The sequence below is a fragment of the Pelodiscus sinensis genome, chromosome 19 (assembly GCF_052426305.1).
Source record: "Pelodiscus sinensis isolate ZL-2025 chromosome 19, ASM5242630v1, whole genome shotgun sequence".
NCBI lineage: Eukaryota > Metazoa > Chordata > Testudines > Trionychidae > Pelodiscus > Pelodiscus sinensis.
In genome coordinates this window covers 21,581,105-21,599,824 of record NC_143070.1, presented here as the reverse complement: position 1 = coordinate 21,599,824, position 18,720 = coordinate 21,581,105, and the positions used below count along the sequence as shown (strand labels likewise).

General features: G+C 49.4%; 1 protein-coding gene across 1 annotated transcript; it reads right to left on the bottom strand.

Moving 5' to 3' along the window:
• Positions 1–1,387: 1,387 nt before the first annotated feature.
• On the bottom strand, positions 1,388–18,274 carry LOC106732270 (zinc finger protein 75A-like). Its single transcript, XM_075912645.2, has 4 exons — positions 18,199–18,274; positions 4,682–4,882; positions 3,227–3,340; positions 1,388–2,928 (listed from the first exon to the last, which is right to left on the bottom strand). The coding sequence occupies exons 2-4, from the start codon at positions 4,866–4,868 to the stop codon at positions 2,204–2,206; spliced, it is 1,026 nt and encodes a 341-aa protein (XP_075768760.2). The 5' UTR covers positions 4,869–4,882; positions 18,199–18,274; the 3' UTR covers positions 1,388–2,203.
• Between the last annotated feature and the right edge of the window lie 446 nt (positions 18,275–18,720).

Genomic DNA, 18,720 nt, shown 5'->3' with positions numbered 1-18,720 from the left:
CATTTCCGGACAATCATGCCAGTCTAGGTGTAGCCAAGGTGTTTTGCTTTGTCTGATCAATGTAACCAGTCCAGCTACTGCTAGGAAGTCAATTCAGGCTCCCCCATATAGCGTGCACTGAAGGCACTTGGGGAGTGGCTACTTGGGGAGCAGTGATTTGCTGCTGCTGCAGAGCCCAGGAGACATCCCTTCCATTTCTCAAGGCTTCTGGCAAGGAGGTTACAGGCAAAGAGCCCTTAAGGGAAAATGGGCCTTCCTGATTTGTGGGGTTTGAGAAAAGAGACCCTGTGGGATTTGTCATTTTGTAAGCACATCACTAGTATGTTAATTTTTCAAGTAATATATGAGAGAAAAGTATTTCCAATAAAATATGCTATGTTAATGTCATTGACAGTTCATTCATCACACCTTTTACTATATTTTCCCTGGGCGACACTGGATATTTCTGCTAGTTTTAAAGAGAGTAAAACATTATGTCCAACACAAAAGGTTTCAATGTTTTCTTTATTTAAGGTAAGGATGGAGAACCATTTTTTGATTGGGAGGTCACTGAGCCACAGAAAAATCAGTTGGGGACCACACAAGTGAGAAACCAAAAAAATCCTCCAAAACTTTCCAGTGCTCATTGATGTGATCTCAACTGAGACACCTCACTCCTCTGAGGCCCCAGCCTCATAGAGTGAGGGAAGGGGGGGCACTGAGGTTCAGGACTTTCTATAGACCAGATTTACTTTTCTGGGGTTCCAGAGTTAGTGGACTTTATGGATCTTCTTAGGCTCAGGGGTAGGGACAAAAATGAGGGGTACATTGTGTGAGGTAGGGCTGCCAACAAGTAGGAAAGGGAAGGGATGCAGGATCTTGGAGGGAGCTGGGTTGCAGAAGCAGGCTGGGAATAGGGTGTCTGGCCAGATGGAGCAGGAACAAGAGAGGGTGCAGTGTGTGGCCAGGAGAGAGGGTGTAAGAACAAGGGAGGGTGTCAGAGCAAGCTGGGGATGCTGGGTGTTGGGGGGAGGGAAGTGAGGGGATTGGAATTGGGGGCGGGGTCTTCAGATGAAGGAAGAATAGTACCTGGCTTCGTACCCCCTTACAGCAACATCTGAAACCACACTTTCCCAGTTGCCCCGGAGGACACCGCAGGCTAGAGACACTGTCATGGCTCCTTCCCCACTCTGGCATGATAAATGCAGAAGTGGGGGCCAGCAAGTGCACCCCAAAGCCTTATCTATCAGGCTTTGGTATAAAACTTCCCCCAAAATCTAAAAAACCTTGATTTTGGGAATAAAACTTCTGCTGCCACCACCCAAATATTAATAACGAGATTAGGGGAAAGATCATTTGGGAAATCTCACCCCTATTATAAAAATCAGGATACACAAGTAACCAATGCCAGGTTATTAAAAAGAAAAGAGAAAACCTTTATTATTACAACAATATTCCTGTTGCAAGCATAAGGATCAGATGGAAAGGTAACAAAATATACCCATAGAGGAATTACACCATGGGCTAGAACTTAGTTAAAAAGAAAAGCCAAACATCTCTTAAGCAGTGCCTGATATCAGGTCCCATACCCAACCCTTAAAACAATAAAGCCTAACGAAACTACCTAAACCTTACCCTACTTACAGAAAGTGAAGCATTGTTTCTTAAAGAGAGAGACATGCTTGTCCCTCCCTGTAGCTGCAGAGGACTCTCTCAGAGAGAGAAAAGGAAAAAACCCAAATTCCTTTGTCCCAGTTTGAAAGTCCTACCTACATTCCTACTGGTCACTCCACCTGGCTAGGTGTAGTTAACTCCTTAATCCCCAGGCTGCTGGCTAACCCTCATAAACACTGCCACAGTCGTGCAGTGGTGGGTCAGCTCTGGAAGCCAGAGGCATCGCTGCTGCAGCCACATGGTCCATGCCAGAGTTGCCTCTGCCACAGCCATGCAGCCCAGAACCAGCCCCAGAGGCACCCCTGCAATAGCTACATGACCCCAGAAACAGAAGACTCTGTGGCCATGAGCCGGCCTTGGAGGCCAGAGGTGCAGTAGCAGCAGTGCCTCCAGCCTCCGGGACCAGCCCCAGGTCATGTGGTGAAGCTGCAGCCCCAGCACTGCCTCTTCTCCAATGGCTGCACAGTGGGAAGAGGAGCAGGATTGAGCTCCTTCCCTTGCATCATATGTCTGCTAGAGGGTGGGGCCTAGTACTCCCTTATAGGCAAGATCAAAACCCTAGACGGGCTGGATTCTGCCCTTTGAGAGACTTTTGCCCACCACTAGTATAAGGTTTCTCCCCTGTGTGGGTTCTCCTATGTCTAGGAAGCTGTGACCTCTGACTGAAGCTTTTACCACAGTCAGAGCAGGTGAAGGGTTTCTCCCCTGTGTGGGTTCTCCCATGTCTAACAAGGTGTGACTTCTGACTGAAGCTTTTCCCACAGTCAGAGCAGCTGAAGGGTTTCTCCCCTGTGTGACTTCTCCCATGTCTAACAAGGTGTGACTTCTGACTGAAGCTCTTCCCACAGTCAGAGCAGCTAAAAGGTTTCTCCCCTGTGTGGGTTCTTCTATGTGCAACAAGGCCTGAACTCTCACTGAAGGTTTTCCCGCAGTCAGAGCAGCTAAAGGGTTTCTCCCCTGTGTGGGCTCTTCCATGTTTAATAAGAGTTGCACAGTGACTGCAAGCGCAGGGTGACTGTTGATGGGGGATTTTCTGTTGCACAGTTTCTTTGTTTTTGTTCAACCTGCTTCTGTGACTGGATTTACCCTGACCCTCTCCTGGATGGTTTCCCTGCCGTCTTTGTGGGCTACGCTGACTCTTACAGGCCTTTCCTTGCTCAGGACTCTGAGAAACATGCCCTTCAGATCTTCCCAATAACATTCCACGTGGAACCATTTGCTCCAGTCCTTCCTGCAGAAAACTCTTCTTGTGGTTCTCACTCAACGTCCCATCACCTGTTGGGATACAGAGAGAATCCAGTCAGAAATCATTCCCTGTGCTGAGCTGAAAGGAAATTCTAAAAGAGAAATAGAAAAGGAGGAACACACAGAAAGAATGGCTAGAAAGGTATAATAACAATGAGCTAAGTTTACCCTCCTTCCCGATAACCCTTTCCCAAAGGAGAGAAACCAGCCGTCTCCCACCCAGCACCCTTTAACTGGAGTTGAAGACAGGCTGAAGGGTCAGTGAGACTTAATGAAAATGCTGAGGACACAGAAATTAGCTTCTGAATAAGTTTAGCTGATTGCTCACCTGTGTGGGTGTCAGTCATGATCTTCCCATTCTCACAACCCTGGAGAGCTGGGATCCACAATGCATCCCCTTGCTCCACCCAGGAGATCATATGAGGTGTGGAGACTGGAAATCCTGCTCGCGGTGGAATTAAACAAGAGTTGATCTTGTTCATTAAGGTCTGTGCCATTACTGCTTGCAGAACCAAGATCTGAGTCACCCACCCCGAGAGACTCCTTCCCCACCTTGCAGAGACTGGGCTCTGGCTTGTACAAGATCCAAGGGCACACTCACCTGCAGTAAAGGTGCATCCCCCTACTTTAGGAATGGCCCAACTTATTCCCTAGAGGACTCAAGAACACTGCTGTACTCTCTAGTGTACAACTCAGAATGGGCTGTGAAGGAGAGTATCTCCTCTATCCCAGGGCAGGACAGGAACAGACTGCTCAGAAGGGGAGCTCTAGTGAGGGCTGGCACGTCTGACACTGAGGCCCCAGGGCTCAGATTGCAGCTGCCACATGGTAGGTCACTAAGACTTGGAGAGGAAGGACCCAACAGAGCTCTAGCTCCCCAAGGGCTCTGTCCACAAAGCTCCTGGCTGGGGGGCTCAGCTCGCCCTGCTCTTTGGCTCAGATACTCTACTGGGGCCAGAAGGAGGCAGAGGAAGTTGTATGAGCAGCAAAATGAACCCTTGGCTGGCTGTTTCAGGCCCTGCCTATGCTCCACACTCCTGATCCTGACTGACTGTGCTTGGGTGGGCCGGACCTCCTAATTGCACTCAACAGCTGTCGCTCCCGCGGCCAACCAGGGCAGTGTCGGGCTGTTCCTGCAGCTGGGCAGGGCAATGTTGGGCTGTTCCTGTGGCTGACCAAGGTGGAGATGAGCTGTGCTTCTTCTCCGGTGCTTGTAGGTGTTCCTGTAGTTCAGATCCCCCACTGCAACCTCGGTTCTACTCTGCCAGCAGCAGCCTTTATGTGGTTTCCCAGCCTTCCTCTTGTGGCCACTTTAGCCTGCCATTTCGTGCCCCTCTCGGCTGCACAGAATCTACCAGAGGCAGGAAAGGACTCTGAGTCGGCGCCTTCCTTCCAGGGGCTCAGCCCACTGGCACAAGGGGACCCTACAGGCACTAACAGTAACTGCACCCAGCCCCACAACTCTTGTATCAGCCGTTCCTGCCTGGGCCCTTCCACTCACATCGCTGGCCTGGGCAGTTCCATTAAGACCTCTGGCCAAAGGACAACAAGGGCAAGATGGTGGGAAGCACATGGAGACCCTGGCTATAGGAAGAGCAGCATCATTATGTCCCTGAACCTGCTTCCTCATGGAGGGGACAGTCTGTCACACAGGAGCCAGGATTATTGGGGCAGGTAGTCCTGACATTGGGAGCAGAGGCAATGTGGGACCCTGAACATAACCCAACCCAGCTGCTCTAGATCCCACCCATCTTCTGATACCCAAGGGGACAGGAATCCTTACCCAGCCATCTCACAGCCTCATAATTCTCCTGCATCACATCCCTGTAGAGGGCTATCTGGCCTGGGTCCAGAAAAGCCCATTCCTCCTCAGAGAAATACACAGCCACCTCCTCAAAGGTCAGCGGCTCCACCATGGTCATTTCCTCTCCCTGGCTCTGCAGGCTAAGGTCTGAGCTGGAGACAGACATGGATGTTCTGCAGCCTGGCAGAGGGAGAAGGGCAATTGGAGACATGTCAGAAGGGGCTTTAACCCTTTGCACACCCCCATTCTGCCCAGAGTCTGACCCTGTTGATATACGTGCTAGACTCTGCCATTGTGGGCAAATGCTGAATCAAGCTATTCCATAAACACCACATACAAGTTAGCTCCCAAATCCACATTCATTTCTCTCAGTACCTGGCTTGAGTTACATTACTGCGCCTGGAACACTGGGATTCAGATCTGAGTGGCTAGTGTTTTCAAGAAAGAAGACTCTAGTTATGCTGCCTGAACATGGATACTGGTGTCTAAACTTAAGTTCCTGAAGCTAAAATATCTTATTTTCCTCCATATATTTGTAGCACAGACTCAGGCCATCTCATAAAGACTAAACCAACAGAGACTTTATAGCCCCTCCCCACAACAGAGATGAAGTGAAGTTAATACCAGTCAAATGTTTATTATTAAGCACGTGTGGTGAGTGTTTGCAGGATGAGACCCTAAATTTCATAGATTCACAATATCCATGGGAATGTTAGCCATGCAGCCTGACCCCTTCTGTGGCACAAGCCATTACACTTAGCTCAGCTACCCAGGCACAACGCTCTGTTTCCCTACAGAAAGTTTTTTACAAAGTTGCCCAGTGCTGAGCTGGAAAGTGGGAGGGAAGCGACTAGTTGAGTATTGACTTTACTAGCCCATGAGCATATACTTGTCAGTTAGATGATAACTTGGCTAGCCCCTTACATCTCTACTCTGGACCCTTAAAAATAAGAGAGAATTCATTTTAAAAACCTAGATTTGGCAATACAGAACTGTAGGACTGTCACAGTGAAAAACCTCATTGGAATGTATTATAATAATAAATGTAGCACACCATGGCTGTGTCTACACTGGGCCACTTATTCTGGAAAATCAGCCGCTTTTCCGGAATAAGCTGTGAGTTATCTACACTGGCCCTTGAATTTCCAGAAAAGCAACGATGCTCTACTGTACAAAATCAGCCGCTATTCCGGAAAAACTATTCTGCTCCCGCTCGGGCATAAGTCCTTATTCCGGAATACTGTTCCGGAAAAGGGCCAGTGTAGACAGCCCAGTAGTCTTTTCCGGAAAAAAGCCCCGATCGCGAAAATGGCGATCGGGGCTCTTTTCCGGAAAAGCGCGTCTACACTGGCAACAGACGCTTTTCCGGAAAAAGGGCTTTTCCGGAAAAGCAGCCTGCCAATGTAGACGCTCCTTTTCCAGAAAAACTGAAAACGGAATAGTATTCCGTTTTAAGCATTTCCGGAAATTCATGCCAGTGTAGACACAGCCAAAGAAACTGTGACACCAAAATATGTGATCAGAAGTAGAAATATACCAGTAAAATGTCAAATATTTGTTCATACAATAAAATAATAGAGAAGTAAAGTGGGTACTTCAGTGGTTGCAGGATGGGGAATTATTTACAGAAATACAGGCAGTCCCCGGGTTACGTACAAGATAGGGACTGTAGGTTTGTTCTTAAGTTGAATTTGTATGTAAGTCGGAACTGGCGTCCAGATTCAGCCGCTGCTGAAACTGACCAGCGGCTGACTACAGGAAGCCCGAGGCAGAGTTGCTCTGCCCTGGGCTTCCTGGAATCAGCCGCTGATCAGTTTCAACAGCGGCTGAATCTGGACACCTCGGACAGAGCAGCTGGGGCGCTGTCGGGTAAGTCCCCGCAGCGCTGCAACTCAGCGCTGCAGGGACCAACCCGGCAGCACCCCAGCAGCTCTACCCCAGGTGTCCCCAAGTCAGCCGCTGCTGAAACTGATCAGCGGCTGATTCCAGGAAGCCCGGGGCAGAGCAACTCTGCCTCGGGCTTCCTGTAGTCAGCCGCCGGTCAGTTTCAGCAGCGGCTGACTTGGGGACGCCTGAGGCAGAGCAGCTGGGGTGCTGCTGGGTTGGTCCAGTAGCGCCAAGGAGCGGCACTGCAGGACCAACCCAGCAGCGCCCCAGCTGCTCTACTCCAGGCATTATCAGAGAGAAAAGCCTGGTCTGCTGGGGGGGGGCATACTAGCTGCACCCCCCCCCAGCAGACCAGGGAGACGCAGGTGGCGGAACAGCCGAGACTCACCATGGTCCCGCCCGCATCCTCCGCGGCTTTGCTCCGCGTCTCCCTGGTCTGCTCCGCGGGGGGGGGGGGGAGGGGGGCCAGCAGACCAGGGAGACGCAGAGCAAAGCCACGGAGGACGCCGGCAGCGGGACAGCCGCGGCGCGTCTGGGCTGTCCCACTGCCCGCGTCCTCTGAGGCTTTGCTCCACGTCTCCCTGGTCTGCTGGGCCCCCCCCTCCCAGCAGACCAGGGAGATGCAGAGCAGCTTTTCTTGCCCCGGAGGATGTGGGCGGCAGGACCGCGGCACATCTGGGCATCCCACCGCTCGCGTCCTTCGGGGCAAGAAAAGCCCCGTTCGTAACTACGGATCCGACATAAGTCGGATCTGCGTAACTCGGGGACTGCCTGTACAGATTTTGGTAATAAGTTTGCAAGTACAAAATTATTTTGAAAAGTATCTCACTGCTTTCGTATTTAATCACCTGGCCTGTAGTTAACATTCAGGAAGCAAAATCTACCTAAGTGGCTGGTGATGTGAAAAAGCACCGGGCTGAGGGTGACCATATTTCCCTATGTTGGATTCTGGATACCTGGTAAAACAACTCGTCTTCAAGTGAGCTCAGTGGCAATCCATCAGAGCTGAGCATCACAAAGGTTCTAATTAACATCAAATCCCTGTTAAGCATAATGACTGTGTAGTTGGAGTCTTCTTATCTTTAAGGTTTTAGGGTTCAAAAGGGCGAGAGAGACACCCCACCTACACCTCTCTCACATGACTGAATGTCTGGCAAAGCTGACTAGGGATGTTAAATGTTGGTTAATTGAATAGTCGAGTCACCTCATGAATTCTTAACGGTTAGTCGACTATTCTATAGTCCCTGGGGGCGGGGCCGGCAACCAGTGTGCTCCAGCCTCACTCCTAAGGAGCCCCTTGCCACTCCGTGCTGCTGTCTCTGTATCCGTGCAGGGTGCCAGGTGGGACCCAGTTTAAAAACCAGCTCCCCTCGTGGACCAGCTACCTGTCACCCTGTGCTGCTACCTCTGATAAAGAGACAGTAATGTGGGGTGGCAGCAGCCTCTGCCTAGGGGCAGGGTGTAAACTCCCAGACCCGGTATGAGCTGGAACTGAGCTGGGCTGCCTGCCCACCAGGTGATAATACACTTTAAATGCAGAGACACAGCAGGGGTTGGTCCCAGACCCATTTCAATCCAGGACTGAGCTGGACTGCTGGCCATCCTGCTAAAAAATGTATTGGCAATTGTTGGGGGGAAAAGGGGGTGCGTGTAGTCTATAGCATTAACCTATAAGCCTTTGTTTATCGCTTAATTGACTAATCAACTAGACTATTACATCCCTAGAGCTGACCCTGGTGCTCTCTTCTGAACCCAGTCTGGCAAGAAGGGAGGACACACTCCTTTCCTGGGTCCTGGAATCACATCTCCCTGGGGCAGCACCTGCACAGGCCGCACCACACAAGGGTAGATGCAGAAGGGTGGGGGGGGGGGCTACGGGGCATGAAGGGACAGAGCAGGGTGAGGACAGCAAGAGATGGAGGATGCAAAAGGCCAATGGGGGGCAGCAGAGGGAACAAGTCACTAGCTGCTGCCTGGCACCTGCTCGCATGGTCCAGCCCTTGCTGCTGGTAGCACAGTCAGTACTGGATGGGAACGGGATGGTGTGTGTGTGGAGGGGTGGCCCTGCTGGCTGATACTAACACACAACAGAGGCTGCATGGATGGATGAGCTGGGGGGAGCAGCCACTGGTCCCCACTTCCTGGTGGCCGGCGGGCAGCTGGAGAGCAGGGATCTGGCAGCAGCAGGACCTGCCAGCACTGATGGGGAGGGAGACAGAAAATACAGGACAATTCACTAATTTTTAAGAACAAGCCAGGACCCTGCACCTGGGCTTAAATCCATCCCTGTCCCTTTAACACAGGATGTCTGCTGAGTGCTGAGCAGGAGGCAAAACAACAGCTCTCCCAGGCAGCCCCCAGCCACTGAATCTCACCCCCTGGAGCAGCGCCCCATCTGTCAAATAGGAAAGAGGCGCCTTCTCCAGCCACTGAACACCCACACAGCCCTCGGCAGCGGGTGCTGCCAACCCCCATCCTGGAAGGAGGAAAAATCCTCTGTCCTCTCTCCTGTATGTTTACAAACACTGTGAATCCTGCCCCGCTGTCACCCCCACCCCCACCCCGGGGGTATCTTTTTCTGGAAGGGCCCAGATCCTGTTCTTAACCCTGCTGCCTGTGTCAATTTTGCCCTTTGGCCCCTCTCATGACCCTGAAGCCAGTTGTGGGATCTCCCTCACCCGGTCAGTTTGGCCCCTGCATAGATTTTGCCTCCTCTGCAATTTCATGCGTCATCTTCCCTTCACAAATAAACTGCAGGGGGGTGGGGCTTTTTTGGGTCAGGGGCTGCACAAATGCATCCAAGATGGAAAAAATTCTCTCACTGATGTGGCCCCTAACTCTCCACATTCACCACACACCGACGGGGGGGGGGGGGGGGGGGAGGGGGTCCAGCCTAATAGATTTTGAGTGGCCAGGCCCTGGGGAGCAGGGGGGATAGAAATCCAGGGCAGACTTCCCAATATTGGAGGGTTCCCTGAGCTTCAGGGGTCAGTTCCAGGCAGGCCAGGGGCCATGTCTGGCCCCTGGGCCATAGGTTCCCTGCCCCTGCTTGAGAGTGTGAGCCAGGCAGCTTTAAGCAGACACAGAAGCCCAACAGGGATTCTCTGGGCCCTGAAGCCAGGCCTGGCCACTGTGGCTATGTCTAGACTGGCATGATTTTCCACAAATGCTTTTAATGGAAAAGTTTTTCTGTTAAAAGCATTTGCGGAAAAGAGCGTCTAGATTGGCATGGACACTTTTCCGCAAAAGCACTTTTTGTGGAAAAGCGTCTGTGCCAATCTAGATGCGGTTTTGCACAATAAAGCCCCGATCACCATTTTCGCGATTGGGGCTGTTTTGCGCAAAACAATACTGCGTTGTCTACACTGGCCCTCTTGCGCAAAAGCATTTGTGCAAGAGGGGTTTTGCCCGAATGGGAGCAGCATAGCATTTCCGCAAGAACACTGACAATCTTACATGAGATCATCAGTGTTCTTGCAGAAATTCAAGCGGCCAGTGTAGACAGCTGGCAAGTTTTTCCGCAAAAGCAGAACTTGCCAGTCTAGACGCAGCATGTGGGTTTGCAGGGGCTGCAGATAAAATGTTTCCATGCACTTGCCTAGGACTGGTGCTGGGGTGTAGGGTTGCCAGATGGTTTCAGAAAAAATACCAAACAACAAAACAAAGCAAAACAAAAAACACCCCAGGAAAAATTTGTGGAGGAAAAAAAAAAAAACCCACAGCATGGCCCCTTTAAAACCTATGTGGTGAGGCATTTTGGCCCTAACAGGCTGCTGATGGCCGCCCACCATCTTGCCTCCCTGCGTGGGGCTGGACAGCTCCCCTGCAGAACTCAGTAAGCACTAGGGTTGTCAGGCTGCCTCTGTATTGAGCTGGACAGTCCAGGATTTTTGCCTCCTGGCTGGGAAAAAATCAGAAAGTACAGGACATTTTAGGTGTCCAGTATTTTCTGATTTTTTTTTACCGGACAGGAGACGAAAATACCGGGCTGTCCAGCTGGCAACCCTAACTGGGGAGAACTCTGTTTCTCTTAGCCTAATGAAGACCCTTGTTCAGTGTCCATGACAGTGTCTCTACGAGTCTTTACCATTCCCGCAGGGCATGCACCGATGGCAAACCAGAGAGAGTCCAGTTTGACACCCAGCTTGCAAGTTTGAGACACTCCCGCCATCACCCATCCCCAACATGACTACACACTCGGGACACTAGCTGTCTGGAAACCCCTGGAAATGGACCACCTTGGCAACAGAGCTGCAAAGGACATAGGGTGCCCTAGTGCTGAATTCCCAGTCCCCTTTTGGGACCCCGTGCATGATTCCTGGAGGAATTTTATATAGAGGGAACATTTTGCAAAGGGGGCAGCGGTGGTGCAAAGCAGGGAGAAAGAGCCTTCATGAGTTCTTCCTAACTATACTCTTAGCTCCTTTTTTAAAAGGATCCCTTCGGGGTCTGTAGGGGCCCATTCTGCACCCCGCTGAATTCAACTAGTTCCCTGCAGCTCCCTCAGGCCAGGGAACGCCAGGAGGAGAGAGTAGCCTTCCCTGAGCTATATAAACAGCACCCACCTGGCAGCATTTGGGCTTCCAGATTCGGTGGATCTTTGCATACAATTGCACAGCAAACAGAGAGGATACTAGCTAGTCCCATTCCTCCCACCTGGCAGAAGTGATGCCTCCTAAACCTGGGAGATCAAGGCCCCTGCTTGCTGGGTCAGACTGGGGGAGGCCGTGAGAGTGACCAGAGGTCACTCCACAGAGCCTGGAGGCCGGTAGACCTCCGTTCAAAAAACGGATGGGTTGTGGCACACCAGAGCTATGTCTACACTTGGGCTTCTTGTGTGAGAAATATGCAAATGAGGCTAAACGTGGAATATCACCAAGACTCATTTGCATACCTAACGAGTTGCCATTTTTACAGAAGAGGCTCTTGCACCAGAAGGAGCTGTCTACACTGCCCCTTCTTGCGCAAGAAAATCCGCTTACGCTGAGGCTCTTTTGCGCAAAATCTTGCCACCTGTCTACACTGGCCACAAGTATTTGTGCAAGAACACTGATGTTCTACTGTATGAAATCAGTGCTGCTTGCGCAAATACTCTGATGCTCCCGCTCAGGGCTAAGTCCTCTTGCGCAAGTATTCTTGTGCAAGCGGCCAGTGTAGACAGGTAACATCAATTTCTTGTGCAAGAAAGCTCGATAGCTGCAGCGGCACAGGAGCCAAGCAAACAGAGCTGTAAACAGGGGAATTTGAGTGGGAGTTCTGTTGGAGGTGAAGTTTGTATCTGGTTTTATATTTGTATTGTTTGTAGGGGCAGTGTGCTGGGAGAGAAGCTGAGCCCTGATTAGGGGGTGGGGCTTCACTGATTAGGGGTCCTATAAAGGTAGCCTTCTAGTTGTGCAGCGGCACAGATAGCTGCAGTGGCACAGGAGCCAAGCAAACAAAGGCGTTTGAGTGGGAGTTTGTAAAGGGAGTTTAAATATTGGAACTTGATTAGGGTTTGTTTTTGCTGTGGAGGGGGGGTTTTGGTCTGTTTTTCTGTTAACCGGACTAATAGGATTTTGGTGAGAAAGTAGATAAAACACAGAGGCATTAGTGGCCATGGCCCAAGTAGCAGAGAACACAAGGAGGATGACTGGATGTGGTAGCTGTGGTATGTACATGATTCTGGAGGGGGTACCTGAAAGGAGTTTTGTTTGCATGAAGTGCCGTCTGATAGAGCTGATGGAAGAAAAGATCCAAGGACTGGAGATGCAGGTGGAAACTCTGGTTGAGTTTAGAAGGGGTTTTGAGCAGATGATGGGGCAAAGGTGTGACGTGGCTGAAGGGGAAAGCTTAGATATGCAGATGGAAGCAGGATCAAGGGCCTCAGAGGGGGGACTGCTGGGCGAAGAAAATGGACAGTGGAAGCATGTGACTCAGAGAACCAGGCAGAGGAAAAGATGGGTCAGTGAAGGAAAAATAAAGCTCAAGAACAAGTATGTGGAGCTGGAGAATGAAGAAGGGTAGATAATGAACATAGAAGGGTAAGGAAGAAGAGAAGAGTGGCTAGTCCAATAGATAAAGGGGAAGACTTAATGGAGACAACACCAATAATGAGCATTAGGAGGATACAGGATGGGTTAAAGAGGATTACAGGGGAAAATAGGAATGGCAAGGACTTGCAGCCAGAGGAAGCTAGAGATAGACTAGAGAATGTCACTGTCACTAGGAAAAGGCAGGTCTATGTAACCGGGGACTCCTTATTGAGAAGAATAGATAGGCCTGTAACCAGAGCTGATCCAGAACATAGAAGGGTGTGCTGTCTGCCAGGTGCTAAGATACGAGATGTGGAACTGAGGTTGAAGAGGATTATTAAGGGAGCAGGAAGGAATCCATTGATTATCCTTCATGTAGGAACAAATGATACGGCTAGATTCTCGCTGGAACGAATTAAGGGGAACTATGCTAGGCTGGGGAGGATGCTCAAGGAAATTGAGGCTCAGGTGATTTTTAGTGGGATTCTGCCTGTTCCTAGAGAAGGGCAACTAAGATGTGACTGGATTATGATGATCAATAGATGGCTTAGGCAGTGGTGCTATAAGGAGGGCTTTGGGATGTATGGTCACTGGGAAGCATTTATGGACAAAGGACTGTTCTCTAGGGATGGACTTCACCTAAGTAGGGAGGGAAATAGACTTCTAGGATGGAGGCTGGCTCAACTGATTAAGAGAGCTTTAAACTAGGAATTTGGGGGAGACGGTTGGGAGATGCTCAGGTAATCTCTACGCCAGATTTTAACACAGAGGCTACGTCTACAGTGGCCCCTTTTCCGGAAGGGGCATGTTAATTTCAGCGATCATAATAGGGAAATGCGCAGGGGATTTAAATTTCCCCTGCGGCATTTAAATAAAAATGTCCGCCGCTTTTTTCCGGCTTTTCTAAAAGCCGGAAAAGAGCGTCTACACTGGCCCCGATCCTCCGGAAAAAGCGCCCTTTTCCGGAGGATCTTATTCCTACTTTGAAGTAGGAATAAGATCCTCCGGAAAAGGGCGCTTTTTCCGGAGGATCGGGGCCAGTGTAGACGCTCTTTTCCGGGTTTTCTAAAAGCCGGAAAAAAGCTGCGGACATTTTTATTTAAATGCCGCAGGGGAAATTTAAATCCCCCACGGATTTCCCTATTACGATCGCTGAAATTAACATGCCCCTTCCAGAAAAGGGGCCAGTGTAGACGTAGCCTGAGAGGGAGGAAAACGAAGTAAGAAAGGATATAGCTGGGGGTAGGAGAATGAACATGAGGAAGGGTGGGGTGGATATTAGTCTAATAGGTCATATTGGAAGCATAACGTCCATGCCAAATTGGGTAAAGAATGTGAAAGAGGCCAAACAGCAAAAATTAAGATGTTTGTACACCAATGCGAGGAGCCTAGGTAACAAAAAGGAGGAATTAGAGCTATTGGTCCAGGAAGTGAAACCAGATATTATAGGAATAACAGAAAACATGGTGGAATACTAGGCATGACTGGAGTACAGGTATTGAAGGATATGTGCTGTTTAGGAAAGACAGAAATAAGAGTAAACGTGGTGGAGTCGCATTGTATATCAAAGATGAGGTAGACTGTAAAGAAATAAAAAGTGATGGAATGGAGAAGATAGAGTCTGTTGGGGCAAAAATCACATTGGGAAAGAAAACTATCAGATCCTCCCCTGGGATAGTGCTTGGGGTGTATTATAGACCACCAGGATCCAATTTGGATATGGATAGAGACCTCTTTAATGTTTTTAATGAAGTAAATACTCATGGAAACTGCGTAATCATGGGAGATTTCAATTTTCCAGATATAGACTGGAGAACAAGTGCTAGTAATAATAATAGGGCTCAGATTTTCCTAGATGTAATAGCTGATGAATTCCTTCATCAAATAGTTGCTGAACCAACAAGGGGGGAAGCTATTTTAGATTTGGTTTTGGTGAGTAGTGAGGACCTCATAGATGAAATGGTTATAGGAGACAACCTTGACTTGCGTGATCATGAGCTAATTCAGTTCAAATTAAATGGAAGGATAAACAAAAATAAATCTGAGACTAGGGTTTTTGATTTCAAAAGGGCTAACTTTAATAAATTAAGGAAATTAGTTAGGGAAGTTGATTGGACTAAAGAAATTATGGATCTTAAAGTGGAGGAGGCCTGGAATTATTTTAAGTTAAAGTTGCAGAAGCTGTCAGAAACCTGTATCCCAAGAAAAGGGAAAAAATTTATAGGCAGGTATGTTAGACCAAGCTGGATGAGCAAGCATCTCAGAGAGGCGATTAAGAAAAAGCAGAAAGCATATAAGGAGTGGAAAATGGGAGGGATCAGTAAAGAAAACTACCTAATTGACGTTAGAGCATGTAGGGACAAAGTGAGAGGCTAAAAGTCAGGTAGAGTTGGACCTTGCAAAGGGAATTAAAACCAATAGTAAAAGGTTTTATAGCCATATAAATAGGAAAAAAACAAAAATAGAAGTAGGACTGCTAATTACTAAGGATGGCGTGGAGGTTAAGGATAATCTAGGAATGGCCCAATATTTGAACCAATATTTTGCTTCAGTCTTTAATGAGGCTAATGAAGAGCTTAGGGATAATGGTAACTTAACAAATGGGACTAAAGCTATGGAGGTAGATATTACCATATCTGAGGTAAAAGCCAAACTTGAACAGCTTAATGGGAGTAAATCAGGGGGCCCAGATAATCTTCATCCAAGAATATTAAAGGAACTGGCACATGACCTTGCAAGTCCATTAGCACAATTTTTTAATAAATCTCTAAACTCAGGGGTTGTACCATTTGACTGGAGAATTGCTAATATAGTTCCGATTTTTAAGAAAGGGAAAAAAAGCGACCGGGGGAACTATAGGCCTGTTAGTTTGACATCTGTAGTATGTAAGATCCTGGAAAAAATTTTGAAGGAGAAAGTAGTTAGAGACATTGAGGCTAATGGCAATTGGGACAAATTACAACATGGTTTTACAAAAGGTAGATCGTGCCAAACCATCCTGATCTCCTTTTTTGAGAAAGTAACAGATTTTTTAGATAAAGGAAATGCAGTGGATCTAATCTACCTCAATTTTAGTAAGGCATTTGATACAGTACCACATGGGGAATTATTAGTTAAATTGGAAAAGATAGGGATTAATATGAAAGTTGAGAGGTGGATAAGCAACTGGTTAAAGGGGAGACTACAGCGGGTTATATTGAAAGGTGAACTGTCAGGTTGGAGGAAGGTTACTAGTGGAGTTCCTCAGGGATCAGTTTTGGTTCCAATTTTATTTAATCTTTTTATTGCTGATCTTGGCACCAAAAGTGGAAGTGTCCTAATAAAATTTGTGGATGACACAAAGTTGAGAGCTATTGCCAATTCAGAAAAAGATCGGGATATCATACAGGAAGATCTGGATGATCTTGTAAATTGGAGTGATAGCAATAGGATGAAATTTAATAGCGAGAAGTGTAAGGTTATGCATTTAGGGATTAATAACAAGAATTTTAGTTATAAGCTGGGGACACATCAGTTGGAAGTAACGGAGGAGGAGAAGGACCTCGGAGTCCTGGTTGATTATAGGATGACTATGAGCCGCCATTGTGACATGGCCGTGAAAAAGGCAAATACGATCTTGGGATGTGTTAGGCGAGGTATTTCCAGTAGGGATAAGGAGGTGTTAGTGCCATTATAGAAGGCATTGGTGAGACCCCATTTGGAATACTGTGTGCAGTTCTGGTCTCCCATGTTTAAGAAGGATGAATTCAAACTAGAACAGGTACAAAGAAGGGCCACTAGGATGATCCGAGGAATGGAAAACCTGTCTTATGAAAGGAGACTCAGGGAGCTTGGCTTATTTACCTTAACCAAGAGAAGGCTGAGGGGGGACATGATTGCACTTTTTAAATATATTAGAGGGATAAATACCAGGGAGGGAGAGGAATTATTTAAGCTTAATACCAATGTGGACACAAGAACAAATGGATATAAGCTGGTTAGTAGGAAGTTTAGACTTGAGATTAGACAAAGGTTTCTAACCATTAGAGGAGTGAGGTTCTGGAACGGCCTTCCAAGGGAAGTAGTGGGGGCAAAAGATCTATCTGGCTTCAAGATTAAACTAGATGGGTTTATGAAGGGGATGGTTTGATGAGATAACATGACCTTGGTAACTAATTGACCATTCATTATCAGTGGGAAATAGGTCACTGGAGGGATGATAGGAATTATTAAAGAACTTTCTGGGTGTCTGGCTGATGAGTCTTGCCCACATGCTCAGGGTTTAGCTGATCGCCATATTTGGGGTCGGGAAGGAATTTTCCTCCAGGGTAGATTGGCAGAGGCTCTGGAGGTTTTTCGCCTTCCTCTGTAGCATGGGGTAAAGATCACAGCTAGAGGATTCTCTGCATCTTGGGGTCTTCAAAGTATTTGGAGGCTTCAATATCTGAGATATAGGTGAGAGGATTATTCTGGGAGGGGTGGGTGAGATTCTGTTGCCTGCACTGTGCAGGGGGTCGGACTAGATGATCATAATGGTCCCTTCTGACCTTAAAGTCTATGAGTCTATAAGTGGCCATTGGAGCTTTTTTGTGCAAGAGAGCGTCTACACTGACACAGATGGTTTTGCGCAAAAGCACATCTTTTGCACAAAGGCACATGCCAGTATAGACGCTCTCTTGAACAAATACTTTTAACAGAAAAACTTTTCAGTTAAAAACATTTGCGCAAAATCATGCCAGTGTAGATGCAGCCTGAATATTTTCAGGAATAATGGCATTGCTCAAGACTGTTTTTCTTGCGAGAGAAGGGGCAGTGTAGACAGCTCTGTCTGGCACAAGAGCCTCTTCTGCAAAAATAGCAGCTCCTTAGGTATGCAAACAAGGTTTGGTGATATTCCACGCTTAGCCTCATGTGCATATTTCTAGGGCAAGAAGCCGGGAGTATAGACATAGCCAAACAGTGATCAGCAAAGAGAAAGGCCGGGCTGAGGGCTGATCTACCCCGTTTCCCCAAACGAGTGAATGAGCAGCTGAGTGCTGGGGGGGTCTGAAACCACCGACTGAACCCGCCCTTGATACTGACGGGAGGAGATTGCTGTCTAACCCTTTCTTTCAAGGGTTTTTATTTTTACCTTGCTCTTGCTCGCACCTTCACAAGCCTAGCGGCAGAGCGACTGGTGGGAGAAAAGGCCACAGGTTAACAATTCAACAGTCCCAGCCTTGAAAGCAAGGGGCACTCGGTGAGGACACGGGGTGTCTGTTGTTTGTGACGCTGCATTAAACTCGCCTAGTTCAGCGCAGATTCTCCCCCTCCCCCCATCTCCAGCGGGGACTTTAGTAGGGGAGGAGGGCGCCGATGCGCCGCCTGAGGAGGCTGGGGGGGGGGGGGGAGCGGGGAGGAGGGCGCCGATGCGCCGCCTGAGGAGGCGGGGGGGGGGGGAGCGGGTGTCTCTTCGCCAGAGACACGACTCCCCTTCCCCCCAGAGGAGGCGCTGACTCCGGGTTCCCCACGCAGGGCGCTGGGGCGCTGCCCGGTCACTCTCAGGAGCCCCACGTGGCTCTTGCTCCGTGCAAAGGGCGGCGGGGTCCGTGGGGGCTGCGAGGGTAGGGGGCCGCTCACCTGCTGGTCCTGCGGGGCGCCCGAGACCCACCTGCCGGCCAGAGCTGCAGAGGGCCAGGGCCAGGGCCAGGGCCGGGCCCCGCCTCCCGCTGCCCCTATTGGCTGGTTGCGGAGCAGCGGGGAGATGTGTAGGAGGGTCCCTGCACACGTGGGTCCTGGGGGGAACAGCAGCACTTTCTGCTGCAGTTGCCGGGACATTGTCCGCGCTCAGAGACACATGGGGGGGGGGGCGCGGCGCTTGAAATCGGGGCCTGTCCCGGGGCTAGAGCCCTGACGGGATATTTCTCTCCCAATCCCCCTGGGCTGCAATTCCCAGCGGCCCCTCCCCAGCCCAGGAGCAGCCGGGTGTGGCTGGGGCGGGACGGGACATTGAAGCTGCCCCTGAGAGCGCCAAGCCCCGAAGAAAGTCTCCGGCAGTAAGCCACGTGAACCTCTGCCCGGAGTGTCACGGACCCGAGGTTACAGCCCGCGGGCACCATTTCTGCGGAGGGACCCGGGCCAGCCAGCGCCGATACACCCCCC

What these genes read in the sequence shown, in the direction of transcription:
- LOC106732270 (XM_075912645.2), bottom strand. Translation starts at nt 4,868, where the DNA reads ATGTCTGTCTCCAGCTCAGACCTTAGCCTGCAGAGCCAGGGAGAGGAA. An exon ending in TGAGGCTGTGAGATGGCTGG is followed by an intron (nt 3,341 to 4,681) that starts GTAAGGATTCCT and finishes CACCGCGAGCAG; the next exon opens with GATTTCCAGTCTCCACACCT. An exon ending in CATGACTGACACCCACACAG is followed by an intron (nt 2,929 to 3,226) that starts GTGAGCAATCAG and finishes GTATCCCAACAG; the next exon opens with GTGATGGGACGTTGAGTGAG.